The 20163-nt window shown below is 41.7% G+C and overlaps 1 protein-coding gene across 7 annotated transcripts in view; it reads right to left on the bottom strand.

The window, feature by feature from the left end:
* The window catches only part of LOC118358779 (calcium-dependent secretion activator 2), a 274241-nt gene that overhangs the window by 33724 nt on the left and 220354 nt on the right, over positions 1-20163 (bottom strand). For 4 of the 7 annotated variants that reach the window (XM_052480605.1, XM_052480602.1, XM_052480601.1 and 1 more), the window contains exons 19-26: positions 16904-17045; positions 16516-16620; positions 14568-14723; positions 14223-14370; positions 6323-6337; positions 4421-4495; positions 3424-3507; positions 3262-3294 (exon numbers count right to left, since the gene is read on the bottom strand). In XM_052480605.1, coding sequence (XP_052336565.1) covers positions 3262-3294; positions 3424-3507; positions 4421-4495; positions 6323-6337; positions 14223-14370; positions 14568-14723; positions 16516-16620; positions 16904-17045 — 758 coding nt within the window. The remainder of the gene's footprint in view (positions 1-3261; positions 3295-3423; positions 3508-4420; positions 4496-6322; positions 6338-14222; positions 14371-14567; positions 14724-16515; positions 16621-16903; positions 17046-20163) is intronic. The other 3 variants (XM_052480603.1, XM_052480604.1, XM_052480606.1) reach the window with 3 other exon arrangements.

The following is a 20163-nucleotide window of genomic DNA, read 5'->3' on the forward strand; positions in this document are numbered from 1 at the left end:
AGGTGTGTGGTGGTGGAGTTGGTGGTGGAATTGCCAGAGGTGGTGGTGGAGTTGACTCTACTGATAACTACTTTGAGGAAAAATGTACTTGCTTTGACTGTGATATGTGGTTGTCTCACCTAGCTATCTTAAGATGAATGCAATAACTGTAAGGCACTCTGGATAAGAGCGTCTGCTAAATGACTAAAATGTAGAAATGAGGTGGTGGTGGTGGTGTAGTGGTATAGTGGTGGAATAGTGGTGGTATAGTGGTGGTGGTGGTATAGTGGCGGTGGTGGTATAGTGGTGGTATAGTGGTGGTAGTATAGTGGTGGTGGTATAGTGGTGGTAGTATAGTGGTGGTGGTATAGTGGTGGTAGTATAGTAGTGGTGGTATAGTGGTGGTGGTGTAGTGGTGGTGGCGTAGTGGTATAGTGGTGGTAGTATAGTAGTGGTGGTATAGTAGTGGTGGTATAGTGGTGGTGGCGTAGTGGTGGTGGCGTAGTGGTGTAGTGGTGGTGGCGTAGTGGTGTAGTGGTGGTGGTATAGTGGTGGTGGTATAGTGGTGGTGGTATAGTGGTGGTGGTGGTGTAGTGGTGTAGTGGTGGTGTAGTGGTAGTGGTGTAGTGGTGGTGGTGGCGTAGTGGTGGTGGCGTAGTGGTGGTGGCGTAGTGGTGGTGGTGGTATAGTGGTGGTGGTGTAGTGGTGGTGGTGGTATAGTGGTGTAGTGGTGGTGGTATAGTGGTGGTGGTGGTATAGTGGTGGTGGTGTAGTGGTGGTGGTGGTATAGTGGTGGTGGTGTAGTGGTGGTGGTGGTATAGTGGTGGTGGTGGTATTGTGGTGGTGGTGGTATAGTGGTGGTGGTGGTATAGTGGTGGTGGTGGTATAGTGGTGGTGGTGGTATAGTGGTGGTGGTGGTGTAGTGGTGGTGGTGGTGTAGTGGTGGTGGTGGTGTAGTGGTGGTGGTGGTGTAGTGGTGGTGGTGGTGTAGTGGTGGTGGTGGTGTAGTGGTGGTGGCGTAGTGGTGGTGGCGTAGTGGTGGTGGTGTAGTGGTGGTGGTATAGTGGTGGTGGTGGTATAGTGGTGTAGTGGTGGTATAGTGGTGTAGTGGTGGTGGTATAGAGGTGGTATAGTGGTGGTATAGAGGTGGTATAGTGGTGGTGGTGGTGGTATAGTGGTGGTGGTGGTGGTATAGTGGTGGTGGTGGTGGTATAGTGGTGGTGGTGGTGGTGTAGTGGTGGTGGTGGTGGTATAGTGGTGGTGGTGGTGGTATAGTGGTGGTGGTGGTGGTGGTGGTATAGTGGTGGTGGTGGTGGTATAGTGGTGGTATAGTGGTGGTGGTGGCGGTGTAGTGGTGGTGGTGGCGGTGTAGTGGTGGTGGTGGTGGCGTAGTGGTGGTGGCGTAGTGGTGGTGTAGGTGGTGTGGGGCAGCAATGACTGGTTAACCTGAGGGGGATAAGCACTGGAAGCTGTGGACATAGAGAAAGGAAGAGCGAGAGAGATTGCTGCTAATTATACACTGCTGCCAGTCTGGTTTCCTGCCCCGGATCTGTTTCCCCCAGGTGCAGCTCATTGTGTGTGTGTGTGTGTGGGAGGGATCTTAACCTTTCGTGACAAGGACCCAAAAGAGTTTTCTGCTAAATGCCCCAGCGACACAACCCTCCTCCACTCTCCCATCTCTTTAGCTCACCTGTAAGAGGGGCTTAACAGCTTTCGGTTCCCTCCACACAAAAGCGCAAGGTGGTTACATTATAATTTCAGGTGAAGGGAGGAGGAGAGCAGATTTGGCAGGCTCAGAGCTCTGGGAACCAGTGTCAATGGGACACGTGGGATTCGCTGAGTCAAGGACAGGCGGGAGGGGGAGGTTTGAAGAGAAGGACAAAGGCTTGGCTGGCTTTATCAACAGTCCTACTCATGGATGCTGAAAAGGGTGTCAGAGTGTGCTTGGTTACGATAGAGTGAAACCACCTCTTGCTTTGGGTTAAAAGTTGGACTTGTGGATCGAAACAGGCCTCCCTAACCAGAAATGGAGCACTGCCTACTGGTGAGTGGACTGAACCCTTACCACTAGACCACCAGGGCAAATCTTTTGATGGCTTAAGAACAAGAGTATGTCACAATGAAGTGGCCTAACCGACCAAGTAATGACACCCTGACCCTGCTTTCATATTTGGTGAATCAGAGACTTTAGCCTTGCAATCCCTGACCAATGGAGAGTCGGCGGAATGTGCCTGTCCAGAGTTTTTTAAATTTTAATTTGACCTTTATTTTACTAGGCAAGTCAGTTATGAACAAATTCTTATTTTCAATGAAGGCCTAGGAAAAGTGGGTGAACTGCCTGTTCAGGGGCAGAAAGACAGATTTTGTACCTTGTCACCTCGGGGATTCGAACTTGCAACCTTTCGGTTACTAGTCTAACCACTAGGCTACCCTGCCGAGTGCGAATTATACCGTGACATTTTAAAATTACTGAATAATTCCAGCACCCAAACAGTGTACTGTGCACTTGCGCCATTGGATGAATGGAAAGAGACATCTGTTACAAAACACTAAAAAGTGTAAGGATCTCATTCTGTAATTGTCATTGGGTCTACACATTTAGCTTTTTTGTAGTAAGAAAAGCTGGGACACCTGAAAAGGGGCTGAGATACGAAACTGTCCCGGGATGACAAGTGCAGCCACACACAAAAAATATTTACCACTCAGTACAAATGGCATTTTAAACAAATAGGAGAATGATTAAATTATCATTATTTCAAGTCACCCCCCCAAACTTGGACTTTGTTGCATTTAGGGGATCTGAGATCCCCACTGGGCCCCCAGTAATTCAGGATGTGTCACTGCGTCTCTCTGGGTAATTAGAGGGCTTGCTCATCACTGTATTTGTCATCTTTCTGTCGGCTGATTGAGCTCCTGCTTCCTGCCATGGTGCTGTCGCTCAATAGTGTTGATGCGGCATGTAGTGACCGCCCATGACCGACACCTTGGCAAATCGCTCAAAAAACGTTTTCATTAGCCAACGGTGCCAATAATTAGTCCTGCACGCCATCACAACCTCAAATACTCTGACACAACGGTGCTTCAAGGCAAAATGTTAAAATATTTCACCCACTTTTAACATCAGAGTCTGATGATAAACATCTAACAAATATGATCATTGCTCAATGTCAGCTTTCCTCAGAAAGCTTTTCTTTTTGAGACAGAAATATGTGTGTGTGCAAACAAACATGTTCATATGAGCAAGTAAGACATTGTTAGAAATGAAGGAGAAATAATACTCACAGGCACATCCACATACTTGGCAGCTGCTTTCACCTTTGAGGCAAAGGAAAGATACAAAAAAAGTTCAACTGAGCAGATTCGGTTACAACAAATGACATGTTGCTTTTCTAAGGACTGAGCGCAAAGGGTCCGCATTCTCTGGAGTGGAACAGAAAAGCTTACCGTGAAAGATAGGATAGAAGAAAAGAATGTCCCTTCGTCATATCTGGAGAGTTTGGACAGAACACCGTCTAAAACTCCAGCAAACTGCCAGGGGAAACAAGAAAATCAGACATGTTAGTTGCCATTTGTAAAAATGGGGGGGGAGTAATGAATGTACTGCCTGAATGACTATCTTCTCTTCACATTTTTTAGTGTATGCTTTCCGCTCTTCTTTTGGTTATAACATATTCTAATCATATTTTGCATTGAATATGAGGACAATTAACAGGTGTGATATAACTGGGTTATATCACACCTTAGTAAAATAGAACTAAGAAAGTGTTTCTTAATAAAATCGGCATTGGATTTGAGGTGGAGAAGGGCTGAAATATACAGTATATATATGCAGGATTAGGGTTGCAAAGGGACGGTATATTACTGGAAACCAGTAAACTACCAGGTATCTATTTTGGTATCTTTCAAGGATTTTATGAAATCTATCACAATACATCTAGTGGCCCTTTTAGATACTTCAGAGAATCACAGATGTCTGTAATAACCTCTTGCCCTCTGTGTTTAATATGAGGATATATTATTTTTTCTTCTTTTCTGTACAAACCTTTATTTATATTACTATGTCAATATGTTAATGTTTTAATGCCAAACTGGTGGCATTTGTGAAAAAAGTACATTTTTGAAGAGTTAATTGAAAATAACGCAATTGTTGATTAGATGTTTTTTTTTCTTCTCATTAATTAGGCTATTTTCTATTGAACCATATCTACTAGAAACTCATGGACAATATGGACACAAAAATGATAAATTAATACTATATAAAACAAATATATACTAATGTTATTCAAGTTTAAATTACCAACAGTTAAGATAGATTGCCATAGATTTTCAGCTTATACTCCAAAATGACTGAAGATTCCAGTAATTTGGTAAATGACTGGTAGCTTTGCAACACTATGCAGGATGTGGTCATTGGGTCTGTGGAGGATGTGCAGTAACATACCTTTGTGACCATGGAGGAAATCATGTCTTTAAACGCATCATCGATCAGGACATCGATTTTCGAATGGTACTGTTGCTGAGGAGGGGGTAGGGAGACAAACAGTTTTAAGATCTATGATGAGGGAGATAAGGTAAAAATGATTCCTTCATTTTGGCATGCACGAACACGCACACACTCTCTCTCTACCCTGACTCCCTTCCCAAAACATTCAGCAGAGAAAATCTTCCCATGTAGCACCGGTGAGTTAAGCAGCTAATAGGGCCATTATGTGGCTGAATGGCATTCCCGCTCTCATTGGAAGGCAAAGGAATTCGAAGGATACTTTTTGTGCTTCCCCACAATTAGAGCAGCCTTGTGTTCCTCTAAAGCACCGGTCCAGCTGCGGAGACCAAAGGCTCACACTAGATTCAATTAATCCGCCATTTCATGTCTCATAACCCCTATATTCATGAGTATTTTTTACCCTCCCCAAAAAAACACGTCACAGCCAAAAAGAGGGAGGGATAGAAAGGAGTGAGAGAGAGAGAGAAGAGTGAGATGGGGGATAGAAGAGGGCGGGAGAGCCTCCATTTGCGGCGTTGAATGGCTGCCTTCGACGCTCGCACGGCAGCCAGGGAGTTCATCTCTTGGTGACAATGCCCTTTCATGACGCGTCTAAAGAACACCCAAATTAAAAATTTCAATCAACAAAGCCTGCAGATCGGTGACAAATTGAGGGTGCATGGAGGTCACCATCGGCAGCCCTCATTTTCTTTTCACCTTTTTCTTCATCCCACGAAATGGCAGCTTCTTTCATAAACAGAATTTCAAGCGAATCTTAAGGACTTTTTATGTTTTTTACCTCAAATAACACTGCTGTGCTGGCTTTTTATTTTACAGAGGCGGCCAAATTTTGAGGTCCTTCTTCACATTAGAGAATATTAAATTGCGAGGTCTTTTAAAATGTGTGCACCACATGCAAAATAACAATTTATTTTTAAAACTTATCTGGTAGCAAACTGTTAAGAGCCCGAGTTTTTTTTATTCTAAGGTGCAACTGGCATTTCCAAATGTAAGCTTCCCATTCAAATGACAATAACAACAACATAGTTAACTGATCATTTCTTTAGACATGATGATCCTGGTGATATATTGGTATACAGCAAGACAGTCCCAATTTGCAGAGACGCTTTTGATGAAGATATTCGATTAAGCATTCGCTGGGGAATGATTTCGGGGCAGAACTATCTATGAAGTGGAAAATCACAAAGGGGGACATTCCTCCATTCTATTGAAGTCTCCTACCTCAGCCAGCCTGTACTTTGAGAAAAAATTCATTTCTGATCTCCTAAAAGTTTAGACGACTTCTCCATTCAGCAGTTTGAATAGGAAGTATGATGAGCTGGCAATGGCAGACGCCATTCAGCGCACAAACATCTGAAATGCCAGGATCTCTTTTGTGTCGATCAGAAGCGAGCACTCTGGCATAGACCGCTATGCACAAAGACATTCTCTGGTGAATGTGAAACATAGTGTTTGGATTTAGTTCAAATTGAGGTCCCTTTGAGACAAGGACCAGAGGAAGTTACATTTGTTTGCATATATGAATGTGCTCTGTTCCACCATTGTTCCATTCCATTAAAAAAAACGAATATAATAAAAAAATCTGTAGCGGCAGGTAGCCTAGTGGTTAAGAGCGTTGAGCCAGTCGAATCCCCAAGATGACTAGGTGATTAAATCTGCCGATGTGCCCTTGAACAAGGCATTTACCCCCAATCGCTCCTGTAAGTCGCTCTGGATAAGAGCTTCTGCTAATTGACTAAAATGCAAATGTTTTCAGTAGGTGTGAGCGTGATAAGGAGGGGACTAACAAAGAAAGCTGAAGGTGGTTTAAGATTCTACAAAGGGATGAAAAACACTTACCCATTGTTTGTCAATCTTGGATTCAAACAATGACGTGCAGGATGTATGAAAATGAAACCAAGGAAATGAAAGAAAGAAACAAGCAAAATCATCACCTGAAATTCAATAGCATTAGATGATTACAGTAAACAGCTTGCACACAATCATTTCATTTAATTATTTGATTATGCAGTATGCGTGTATGATACAAAATAAAAACAATTTAACACCACCAGGAAATGTTTAATATCTCTGCATATAAAGTACCAGTATAAAGTTTGGACACACCTACTCATTCAAGGGTTTTTCTTTATTTTTACAATTTTCTACATTGCAGAATAACAGTGAAGATATCAAAACTATGAAATAACACATATGGAATCATGTAGTAACTAAACATTTTCAAATAAGCAAAGAGAAACGACAGTCCATTACTTTAAGACATGAAGGACAGTCAAATGCGGAACATTTCAAGAACTTTGAAAGTTTCTTTAAGTGCAGTCTCAAAAACCATCAAGCGCTAAGATGTAAGTGGCTCTCATGAGGACCGCCACAGGAAGGGAAGACCCAGAGTTACCTACGCTGCAGAGGATAAGTTATTTAGAGTTAACTCAACCTCAGATTGAAGCCCAAATAAACGCTTCAGAGTTCAACTAACAGACACATCTCAACATCATCTGTTCAGAGGAGACTGCGTGAACCAGGCCTTCATGGTCCAATTGCTGCAAATAAACAACTACTAAAGGACATCAATAAGAAGAAGATACTTGCTTGGGCCAAGAAGCATGAGCAATGGACACTAGACCACTAGAAACATGTCCTTTGGTCTGATGAGTCCAAATGTGAGATTTTTGGTTCCAACCCGTCGTGTCTTTGTGAGACGCAGAATAGGTGAACGGATGATCTCTGCATGTGTGGTTTCAACTGTGAAGCATGGATGAGGTGGTGTGATGGTGCTTTGCTGGTGATGCCATCTGTGATTCATTTAGAATTCAAGGCACACTTAACAAGCATGTCTACCACAGCATTCTGCAGCGATACACCATCCCATCTGATTTGGGATGAGTTGGAATGCAGAGGGAAGGAAAAGCAGCCAACAAGAGCTCAGCATATGTGGGAACTCCTTCAAGACTGTTGGAAAAGCATTCCAGGTGAAGCTGGTTGAGAGAATGCCAAGAGTGCGCAAAGCTGTCATCTCGGCAAAGGGTGGCTACATTGAATATAAAATATATTTAGATTTGTTTAACACTTTTTCAGTTACTACATATGTGTTATTTCATAGTTTTGATGTCTTCACTATTATTGTACAATGTAGGAAATAGTAAAAATAAAGGAAAACCCTTGAATGAGTAGGTGTGTCCAAACATTTGACTGGTACTGTATATAATGGGCTGGTTTGCCGAATCTGGATTAGGCTTAATTTACTACCGAATTGAAAACAATTCTAAATGGAGAACCGCCATTGAAAGTTATTTATGGCCGAATACTTCATCTGAGTCAGGTATAACTACATTGTTTGAGATTCATATACATGTCCATTTTAACTATTAACATACATTTCTGTAGAAAGTGGAAAAAGGATTGATAAGTATGCAATTTACAGTGAAGATGTCCATTAACACAGTGGTTCCCAACCTTTTTTGAACCGTGGCACACATTGACTGGATACATTTTTTTTTTGGCGGAACACATTCTTTTACTAACAGTTGATTTAGTGGCAATGGCCTCCATCTCATCTGAACCAAATTGGAAATCATCATTTTTTTCTGACAGAGATGTTGTAGATTAAATAGTGTTTATTAAAAATAAAAATAAATGTAGCTCTGGTAAAATCAATGACTTCTATATGAATGGACAAAGCCATCGATCCCTTGACACCATTCATTCCAATGTGAAGACTCAATAGTGCATGCACAATGTGAACTACTCCAGGAAGTGATGTTGCAGGCTAGCTCAATGTTGCCCCCTCTCATTGAATAACTCAAGTTGAAGGCTGACCGGGGTACTGCAGGCTGCCATTAGCAACTCAATTATCCTTTCAGTTCTTCTGTGTGCGATTTAAAAATGATCGGTTCAAGAACATACATCTGGAGCATTAGAAGCAATTATTGGTGCCATGATTGTCTTTCAAAAATGTTTTTATTTCCACAAAGATTCACCAGGAAAAGTGCCATTTTTACATTCACTAAATTGGGGATCCTATTTTCTGCAAACAACGCCTGCAATAACGCTGTCGGCCTTGAACTTACGTGGCTTCAATAAGAGGGGGCAGTCATTCTCCAATGGGTACAGGTTTTTATTTTAAAAGCGTAAAGGTCTAGAGATGAGCGTTTATTTCCATCCTAAACCACAGACAAAGCCATGCTCCGTTTGTTCTATAGCAGAAGCTGTTATACTGCAAAGCCCAATCAGACTTGCCTGTGCTAATGGTTCTCACATGCAAAGTCAAATTGTGACTCGTTTCAGGAAACTAGGCGGGTCACTACTTCACAGGAGTGCCATTTGAATGTAAACGTATCTTTTTGAATTAAAATGCATGTTTTGGTAGAAATGCCTTCTGAAATGTGAACTTTCATGTGCCTTAATAACAGACTTGAGTGCAATCGGTAAATACAATTAAAATGGTTAAATTATGAGCCTAGTTGGTTTAGCCACAGAAAAAGTGCACAACCTTCCCGCTATCCATGATTGGCTGAGATAATGAGTGGAAAGGACATACCAAGAGATGAGTTCGGATTGGTCTGCCATATAGCATGCTTCTGTCTATTTGAGCTGGTCAGCATGTATAGGTAATCCAGTCTATCGCGGCGTTAAAAAAAATGTATAGCGTAGTAGAACTGCGTAAGTGTTGATCTCCACTTTCTGAAGGCCTGAGAATTGAAATCAGTGGCATTAGAGTATGATAGCTAAGGAGATGGAGAAAACACTCTACTAACTAAGGGCAACCATGGCATCCATGATGTATATGGGTAAGATAGTCTAGCTAGCTACATTTTCAGATGTTACGCGTTTCTAATTTTGACAGAAAGACGTTTTCATTTCAAGTTAAAGTGTACTATTAGCTAGCTAGCTAACGTTAGCTGGCAGGCTCGCTGTTATTATTCGTATCTCAGAACCATTTGCTTTGCTAGATATAGCCTAATGTTAGCTAGCTAACATTGAACTTGGATGGTTAGCTACCTGCAGATTCATGCAGGGTAGTAACCTCATGAGTTGGGATTATGGTTCATTGTTTACCTAGCTAGATACATGTCTTAACAAAAGACTACACTATGCAAGTAACCTTTTCAATAGAATGTCACTGTGACGACTGTTGATTGACATAGCTGGTAAATTCGCTCTGCTATCTACTCCACCTTCAGAGCATTCTCATCTGAGTGTGCCAGAGCACAGAATAACTGACACATTTATGAACGCTCAACACCTGTTGAATATGGCCGGTGTCAGTAAAGGTTCAATTGTTGCCAGCAGCACAGTTGCAGTCACCAACACTCTGGATTACATAAAAACAGCCTAACCAGCTCTGCTAGGGTGAGTAAAATGGTCAGTTAGTTGTTCTTTCATTTGTGTCTGGAAGTTGCTAGCAAGCTAGCCAACGTTAGCTTGGGAGCTTGACTGTTGTTGTTAGGACAGAATGCTTGGATCAACCCTTAAAGAGATGGGTGGGGCTAAGGCTTAAAAAGATGTGAATGATGCTGAATGAGTGTAGACAAAGAAGAGCTCTCCAGTAGGTACCAAAATATTTAAAGGCCATTTTCTCAAAAGTATGGTTCCATATTTAGCAAATTTCAAAGCAGAATTACTTATCTATTGTTTCAAAAATGCAGTGTATGATATACCATTTTGTACCTCTATGTCTCTGCTTTTATCCAATGTAAAAAAGGTAAGACCGAATCAAGGAGGTCGATCACAATTACACAAATGACTTTGCTAGTGATGCTCTCCCCTCAAATGACACCAAAGTAAGAGCAGCTCCAGCTCACCGGACTTGAAACAACGATACAGATGTAGAGTGCATTCGGAAAGTATTCAGACCCCTTCACTTTTTCCAAATGTTGTTACGTTACAGCGTTATTTTGAAATTGACCAAATAAATTTAAATTGTTGTTTAAATCTATGGAAAAACAAACAAACATTAAATTGTTACATTTTACATACCATACATACATACATACAATACTATAGCCATTTAGAAAAATACAACATACAAACATACATACATACATACATACATACATACATACATACATACATACATACATACATACATACATACATACATACATACATACATACATACATACATACATACATACATACATACATACATACATACATACATACATACATACATACATACATACACATACATACATACATACATACATACATACATACATACATACATACATACATACATACATACATACATACATACATACATACGTGGGGCAAAAAGTATTTAGTTAGCCACCAATTGTGCAAGTTCTCCCACTTAAAAAGATGAGAGAGGCCTGTAATTTTCATCATAGGTACACTTCAACTATGACAGACAAAATCCAGAAAATCACATTGTAGGATTTTTAATGAATTTATTTGCAAATTATGGTAGAAAATAAGTATTTGGTCACCTACAAACATGCAAGACTTCTGGCTCTCACAGACCTGTAACAACTTCTTTAAGAGGCTCCTCTGTCCTCCACTCGCTACCTGTATTAATGGCACCTGTTTGAACTTGTTATCAGTATAAAAGGCACCTGTCCACAACCTCAAACAGTCACACTCCAAACTCCACTATGGCCAAGACCAAAGAGCTGTCAAAGGACACCAAAAACAAAATTGTAGACCTGCACCAGGCTGGGAAGACTGAATCTGCAATAGGTAAGCAGCTTGGTTTGAAGAAATCAACTGGGAGCAATTATTAGGAAATGAAAGACATACAAGACCACTGATAATCTCCCTCGATATGGGGCTCCCATGCAAGATCTCACCCTGTGGGGTCAAAATGATCACAAGAATGGTGAGCAAAAATCCCAGAACCACACGGGGGGACCTAGTGAATGACCTGCAGAGAGCTGGGACCAAAGTAACAAAGCCTACCATCAGTAACACACTACGCCGCCAGGGACTCAAATCCTGCAGTACCAGACGTGTCCCCCTGCTTAAGCCAGTACATGTCCAGGCCCGTCTGAAGTTTGCTCGAGAGCATTTGGATGATCCAGAAGAAGATTGAGAGAATGTCATATGGTCAGATCAAACCAAAATATAACTTTTTGGTAAAAACACAACTTGTTGTGTTTGGAGGACAAAGAATGCTGAGTTGCATCCAAAGAACACCATACCTACTGTGAAGCGTGGGGGTGGAAACATCATGCTTTGGGGCTGTTTTTCTGCCATGGGACCAGGACGACTGATCCATGTAAAGGAAAGAATGAATGGGGCCATGTATCGTGAGATTTTGAGTGAAAACCTCCTTCCATCAGCAGGGCATTGAAGATGAAACGTGGCTGGGTCTTTCAGCATGACAATGATCCCAAACACACCGCCCGGGCAACGAAGGAGTGGCTTCGTAATAAGCATTTCAAGGTCCTGAGGGGCCTAGCCAGTCTCCAGATCTCAACCCCATAGAAAATCTTTGGAGGGAGTTGAAAGTCTGTGTTGCCCAGCAACAGCCCCAAAACATCACTGCTCTAGAGGAGATCTGCATGGATGAATGGGCCAAAATACCAGCAACAGTGTGTGAAAACCTTGTGAAGACTTACAGAAAACGTTTGACCTCTGTCATTGCCAACAAAGGGTATATAACAAAGTATTGAGATAAACTTTTGTTATTGACCAAATACGTATTTTCCACCATAATTTGCAAATTCATTAAAAATGCTACAATGTAATTCTCTGGATTTTTTTTCTCATTTTGTCTGTCATAGTTGAAGTGTACCTATGATGAAAATTACAGGCCTCTCTCATATTTTTAAGTGAAGAGAGAAGAGAACTTGCACAATTGGTGGCTGAGTAAATACTTTTTTGCCCCACTGTACTTACATAGATACATATTTTATGAATAAACAAATTCTCCTGCTGTAGGATTATTTGACTCCTGTAATGGAACGGGTCAAATTAAGATCCCACACCCGTAAATCATCAATGGTTCAGACACTGTATAGATAATGATCTTGGACAGTATTTAGCACAGGTGAAACAACAACTTGCCATATCATAATCACCTCCATAATTAATACATTCATTCAATTAGAGCAATAATGACCATAGAGTTGGAATCTAAATTGGAATCAGTAGTGTACACTCAGTGTACAAACCTGAGTGCATCTGTTCAGCTATGAATCAACATCCTCAGGGACTTGAGGAGAATGGAGCTGAAGGTTAAGGGGACAGTGAGCTTAACTCTCTGTAGAGACACTGTAAAGAGTTGCCGAGTAGCGGAGGGTTAGCCTTTAGCAGGGTGAAATGCTGTAATGGAGAGATCGAGAGCTCATTCATCCACATCGATTTAGAGCAGCTGCTGCACGTTACCACTGATCTGGACTTGATATAAATGCGCCCATTGCAATGAATGTTTTGGCTGCAAGGCTGTCAAGGTGATATGAAGATCACTGAATCTGTTACAGACCAAAGGAAACTTTAGTTCTTGTGCTCTTGAGGGAAACTCAGGCAAGGTAGGGAACAATATTTGATACTGTTGTGGTGGTACATTGCACTAATGTTCCCTCAATTTGGGGGGAAGGGGCACAGAGCAAATTTGAGGTCTGCTGAGCACAAACTTGAATGTTTTGAAAATTATGTGCAACTTCCAGTGGGTGTTTCCTTTGAACACTAAGGCTGTACCCACTTTAAGTTAGAGGTTTAACAGTGGCCAAGTAGGCTGCTGTGGCTATTTGATTAGAATGTAGGCCTATCAGAGTGGCACTAGCGACTCCTGTGGCGGGCCGGGTGCAGTGCACGCTGACACGGTCGCCAGGTGTACGGTGTTTCCTCCGACACATTAGTGCGGCTGGCTTCCAGGTTGGATGGGCATTGTGTCTAGAAGCAGTGCGGCTTGGTTGGGTTGTGTTTGGGAGGATGCATGGCTCTCGACCTTCGTCTCTCCCGAGTCCGTACAGGAGTTGCAGCGATGAGACAAGACTTTAACTACTACCAATTGGATACCACGAAATTGGGGAGAAAAAAGCTCATTAACTAGCAAAGGATATGAACAAAATGTGCACACGTGGCTACATGCAGCTCCCGCTTTGATCTCAAAACAAGTGCATCTACTCACGACCGCTCATGCTGTAAACACAGTTCAGTTCAAAGTGAATGGCACAGATCCATATATGGCAATGGTCTATTTTCATGTAGGCCTACTGATTGGTTATGCGAACCGGTCTGTGTAGAGTACGGACTGAGTCATGCCGGTCAATGCTATACAATCCTACTCCAAATCATTCTGCCTTCAATAAAATATTTTGCATAGTTAGTTTTGCATACTAAATCTTGCATAGTTCACTTTGTTTCGGTATGTTGCATTGAAAGTGTCTAATATTGTGTTGATTCAACCACAAGTAAAGGGAAATGTTGATAGTGTTAACTAACAGGGAAAACTAGAAAGTTGAGTGAAGTTTAATCTCATGCTTCTCTCTGTGGGCTGATATTTCTTCTGCACAGCAGGCCCGGGGGAGCTTAGAGGGATCATTGCTTATAACTGCTGAGGGCATGTAGGCTTGTAGGTTTAAACATATGAATGAGGCTCTGACCATTCTGTTAACTACAGTATATCCATTGTTCGCTACACTAGTTAGTTAAATAACGAAACATCCTGGATTTACATTAGTCAAGTAAGTGATGGTTTTGCATGCAATACTGGAAATTTGTGATCAGTTTGTGCGGTCAAAGAACAGACAATAGAGGTTGAGTGTGGTCGTACCTCTTGACCGGAGTCCAGCACACAGAGTTTGGCGCACTGCTTCTTGGCGTCCATTAGCATGTTGAACATGGTGCACACCGACAGCGACACCCGGAAGTCCGTTGCCTTGCTGGCCTTCTGCATCTTGGAGTCAAAGGCGGCTTTCGTTCTTTGGGTATAAAAAGACAATTGAAAGGTGTTATGATATGGTTAATTCCTAGGGGCTATGGAAAACACTGTTCAAAACCACATCACTAAACTCTTCCTCATTATCCTCAGTAATATCTCAGTTATAAACCAGGTATGCAGTGGTAAATGCTTAACCCCCAACCCATCACAGGTGGTGACGTCCTCCTGACCTCTGACCTTTTGACGCAAGCCTCCATCATGTCGCTGGCCATGAGCTTCAGCCTCTGCTCCAGGTGTTTGGCAAACTCTGGCTCGGGCCAGTGCAGGTCCAGGACAAACATCTGGAGTGCGTCCAACTTCCAGAAGAGGTCCTCTGAGGTTGCTGAGCCGTTACTAGGGGTTGGGGAGGGAAGAAGCCAAAGATTATCTTTGCCAAGCTTCATGGAACTTCTGTCAGTTAAACATGAACAAATGAAAACTGAGTTACAAAGTCTGGGGTGTTGTGCTCAAGGGTTTTAAGTGAAGTACAGATGTTTTCTTGTATTACTGCTCAATAACTGAACACGTTTGACAATTGACATGGATCACAGTTTAACATGTCAGAGTTGCATATGACATGTTCTTAAGACACACCCAACAGTTCCTGAACATGTTCTACAGTGACTGAACACACCCTGCTGTCAAACTGACTGCTACTAAGGAGACTCTCAGCACATAGACAGATGGGTCTCCATCGCCACCTTCTCTCCGGTGTCTACACCGCAACACATGGCAACCGGTGGCTGTAACCAGCATCCAAGTGTACAGGGAACCAGAGCGAGCGAGGGAGAGAGAGAGGGTGAGCTGTAGTGAAGCACACTCACTCACTTTTCTCACTTCGCCTTTAAAAGACTTACCTTCACAAGTGGGAATAAATCATTTGAGCGAAATCCGTGTTGCAATTAAATGCTCGCTCATATCCCCCCCCTCATGACTAATTAGGATCTCGCTTCTCCAAACGTCCCCTCTCCCGGGGGAATGGAACGATCCCCCACGCCCGTCTGTGCTCGCTAACGAAGTGCCAGTTTTTTTTTTTCTTGAGTGAGGCAAGGGTAGGTGGGTGGGTGGTTTGAGTCTCCACTGTTTCTACTGGGCCCTCAGAAGTCAACTTGTATTGTGATGAGGCAGAGTCGCGTGGAACTTTTTTGCCTGTTGTTAACGAGCTAGATTGTTTACATCATGTAGAATGTGCTAATCAGACCCTGACATTTTTATTTTCAGGTCTACGTAGTCTGTAGAATTTTCACAAACGCTTCAGGAAATCGAACCAGGGTACCGAATTCCATACGTGAAAAGCCCTTAATAATTTTGCTTGTGGGGGATCTTGACTGCTCATTTATGACAAAGGTTTGAGGAGAAAATGGTCACTTGACAAGTGCTGAAAACGGTTTCATAACAGTCCCAAAGACCAGCATTGAGGTTTCGAAGAAACATATTCACTGAAATCTGCAAAATGGCAACGCCTACTTACAAAATGTCCGGTAAATTAATTCCTTGCAAGCTGAAATAAGAATCCCATTTCTTATTTAACATTAATTTGGCATGATATACTTCACAACTCAGTGCTTAACTGAGCTGAGAATTGACCAGCATACCGTGACATCACAGTTATAAACAGGTGTCCCTGATACTATCCAATATACAATAAAAATACCTGAAATATGGTGGATGTGTGCACAAAAAACATGCCACAGCCGTTCCTGATCAAGGAGCCACAACATGCATTTCAAAAAAGAGATGCTGCTGTGTCACAAAACATTTGCCATGCTGCACCACATAACACAACACTCACAAGACAACAAAAACATGCTTTTATCTTGATACCAAAGAAGGTATCAGTCTGAGGTCATCAAAAGGGGCAACCAATCCCAGGAATATCTGGGCCACCTGAATTGTTAAAAGCCTCAGTAGTAGTAGACATACTGGTCTTACTATTGACATTTAAATGTGAGGGCAGAATTTCAAGTTTCACACTTCTACAAAATGCTTTAAGCTGGTTCGATAGTTAATGGCATACCATTGGCAAAGGGAAGTAATAGAATGCGAAATAGTGTTCTTGAATTGGAGAAGTTTGACAATGACAAGACAACCACAGCACAGTCCATGCCACAGTGCCCAACTAGGTCTTGCGGCAGCCCATACACACGTGCTGTCACACAGCGGGCCCATCCAGGAGGGTGCTGAGAAGCTCGGCATCTGTGGGAGATTGACTTTGGGCAGAGGCACGCTCGGTAGGTTGTTGGTTATTGTCCTGAAAAGAAATGAACGGCAAACCAAACCAAACGACAACAAAGAAAGATGCGACAGAGACAAAAGACAACAGAGAGATCCCACTGAGTGTTGATGCTCCAGACTCCATGTGGTTTTGTGCCTCAGTGGATGTATTCTAACCTACACTACACACACTTTTCTGTAGACATAAAAATGCAGACAGAAGTATTCTAGGCTTGCTACTGTTCCTGATGTAAAGCACATCTCTGAGCTTTAAATAGCACAACAGAATGCAACTAATGACAACATTGGGGGGTTCTTACTTGACGGACTGCCAGGTTTCCTGCTGGAAGCCGCGGTGGATGGACTGGGCGATGGAGGACTCCATAAGGTCTATGTAACGCACCACCAGCGGGATGAACAGGTCCTGCAGGTGCTTGTGGAACATGCCATTGCACAGGTGAGCTGGGGGGGAATGAGGAAGGAAGTACAAAATAAATTCAAAGGTTTTGAATGTCAGCTTGAAGGTCTTTATACAGTTCAAATCCTAGACTAGGTAAATCACAGCCCTTCCCTCCCACAGTCCACATTATGATACTTGCATACAAATTCCATCTTTTCACAATCCTGATATGCAAAGGAAGTAGGAGAAAGAAGAGGAAAGATAGAAGAGAAAGATGCTCAGAAAGTCAGAGTAAGACAAAGGACTCTATTTGAACAAACCTAATGCGATTGTAAATCTTATGTCCAGGGGTGTTTTGATATTTTCACAGGGGGAATTATTCAATAGCTGTCTGTGTCGCGAAAGGGCTGGGTTTTGATGAATAAATAAGTTGTAGGTGTGATGAGGGCTTGACCATTCACAGGCCAATCAACATGTTCGATGGCTTAATACTGCATGTGGTTATCTCAAGTTGTGTATGTTATTGACAGTGTTTGCATTATCATCAACTCCAATTCGGCTGGGGGGCACAGAATATTCTCACCCTAGTCCATTATATATTGATACCGTTTATTAAATAGCATAGGTTTTACAGTAATGAATAATAGCAACAGGAAAATGCATCCAGTTTTTGTAATATATTTGGAGTGTTGGCAGTCAACATTGTTGTAATTGCTTCAATGAGTAGGCTTAAAGGCCATACATGTCTTTATGCATTTGTCCTAAACAAAATGTATACTAGCCCCCCCCTTAAAATGTGTGTGAGGCATGTTCATAATAAGGAAGATATAGGCCTATGTACCATTCAGAGGAGCATTATAGGACTGAATCATTTGAATATGTTCAGAGGAGCATTATAGGACTGAATCATTTGAATATGTTCAGAGGAGCATTATAGGACTGAATAATTTGAATATGTTCAGAGGAGCATTATAGGACTGAATAATTTGAATATGTTCAGAGGAGCATTATAGGACTGAATAATTTGAATATGTTCAGAGGAGCATTATAGGACTGAATAATTTGAATATGTTCAGAGGAGCATTATAGGACTGAATAATTTGAATATGTTCAGAGGAGCATTATAGGAGTGAATAATTTGAATATGTTCAGAGGAGCATTATAGGAGTGAATAATTTGAATATGTTCAGAGGAGCATTATAGGACTGAGTAATTTGAATATTATAGGACCATGTAAATTGTGAAAAGCATGACGGTAAGTCTCATGAGTAGACCATTTAAAAACCTGCTATTGATTAAAAAAAAAAATATATTTTTTGTATTTATTTGATATCATATCACCTTTAATACTGCACTGTTGGAAATGGACCCGTAAGCATTTTACTGTTAGTCTACACCTGTTGTCTATGAAGCATGTGACAAATAACCTTTTATTAGACATTTTATTTTGATTTGACATGGTAGTTGGCTAATGCATGGTCAGGATAAGAAAGACACTTTCGTTAGAGTAGGTAGGGTAAGGGTAACCTACTGAGGGATTCGTTTTTAATCAAATGAAATGGAAAACAAGCAATTGTTAGAGGAATATACAAGGGTCTCTGGCATCATCTCATCTCTTGTTCCATTATGGGCATTTAGACATGTAGCCTACATACATACAGTGCATTTGGAACGTATTCAGACCCCTTCACTTTTTCCATATTTTGTTACGTTACAGCCTTATTCGAAAATGCATTTAAAAAAAAAACTCAATTTACACACAATGCCACATGAAAGTGAAAACAGGTTTTTGACATTTTTACAAGTGTATTAAAAAATAAACAGAAATAGCTTATTTACATAACTATTCAAATCCTGCTATGAGACTCAAAATTGAGCTCAGGAGCATCCTGTTTCCATTGATCATCCTTGAGATGTTTCTACAATTTGATTGGAATCCACCTGTGGTAAATAAAGTTGATTGGACATGATTTGGAAAGGCACACCTGTTTATATAAAGGTCCCACAGTTGACAGTGCATGTCAGAGCAAAAACCAAGCCATGAGGTCAAAGGAGGTCATGAGGTCAAAGGTCCGTAGAGCTCAGAGACAGGATTGTGTCGAGGTACAGCTCTGGGGAAGGGTATCAAAAAAATGTCTGCAGTATTGTAGGCGCCAAGAACACAGTGGCCTCCATCATTCTTAAATGGAAGAAGCTTGGAACCACCAAGGCTCTAACTACCCTAGAGCTGGCCTCCCGGCCAAACTGAGCAATCGGGGGAGATGGGTTTAAGTCAGGGAGGTGACCAAGAATCAGATGGTCACTCTGACAGAGCTTCAGAGTTCCTCTGTGGAGATGCTAGAACCTTCCAGGACAACCATTTCTGCAGCACTAAAGACCTGTTTCTGCTTTGTCATTGTAGGGTAATGTGTGTAGATTGATGAGGGGAAAAACTATTTAATACATTTTAGAACAAGGCCGTAGTGTACCAAAATGTGGAAAAAGTCAAGGGGTCTGAAGACTTTCCAAATGCACTGTATGGAGGGGGTTTTACACACATCCAAAATAATAACAGGCGCTGGCTAAAATAATGAACAACACATAGATGAAAAAGGGATGTCCACTTACTGTTTTGCTGCTCCAAAAAGTGATATTTTAATAAAGATGTTTTTCTTTTTTTAATAATATGTTTCATAAAAGCTTTGGTAATTAAAATGTATTTCAAAAGTCACGAGCTCAAACCTTTATGGACCAGTCTTGGCTACTTAGCAAATCTTGGGCAGGACAAAAAAAAACCCAGCCTTTATTGAGAAGAAGGGAGGCTGTGCTTGGTCTTTAATCAAATAAAACTTAAATGGGGAAAAAACATTTGTTTTTTATATGTTGCTAAATATGAGGTTTGCAGGCACAAAAAGTACATCTCTCTTGTTCCATGTGCACATGGGCACTGTGCGTTGCAGCTGGATAGCCTGTGGTTCCGGTGTCAAAATCAATGCTATAACCAACCGCGTTACCGCTAAGACCTCCTTTGTGCTGAATTAAATTGTCACTTTTGCGCTGGTTTTTAAGGACACACCTCAGCGCAAGCGAGCTGACGTTAGACATGTAAATTGCCGAACATGGTGTTGGACATGTAAATTGCTGAACCTTTACATGCAGAAATTGACTTCTAATGTGCGTTTGACACTTGCGCCACATTGG

The sequence above is a fragment of the Oncorhynchus keta genome, chromosome 26, assembly GCF_023373465.1.
Source record: "Oncorhynchus keta strain PuntledgeMale-10-30-2019 chromosome 26, Oket_V2, whole genome shotgun sequence".
Taxonomy (NCBI): Eukaryota; Metazoa; Chordata; class Actinopteri; order Salmoniformes; family Salmonidae; genus Oncorhynchus; species Oncorhynchus keta.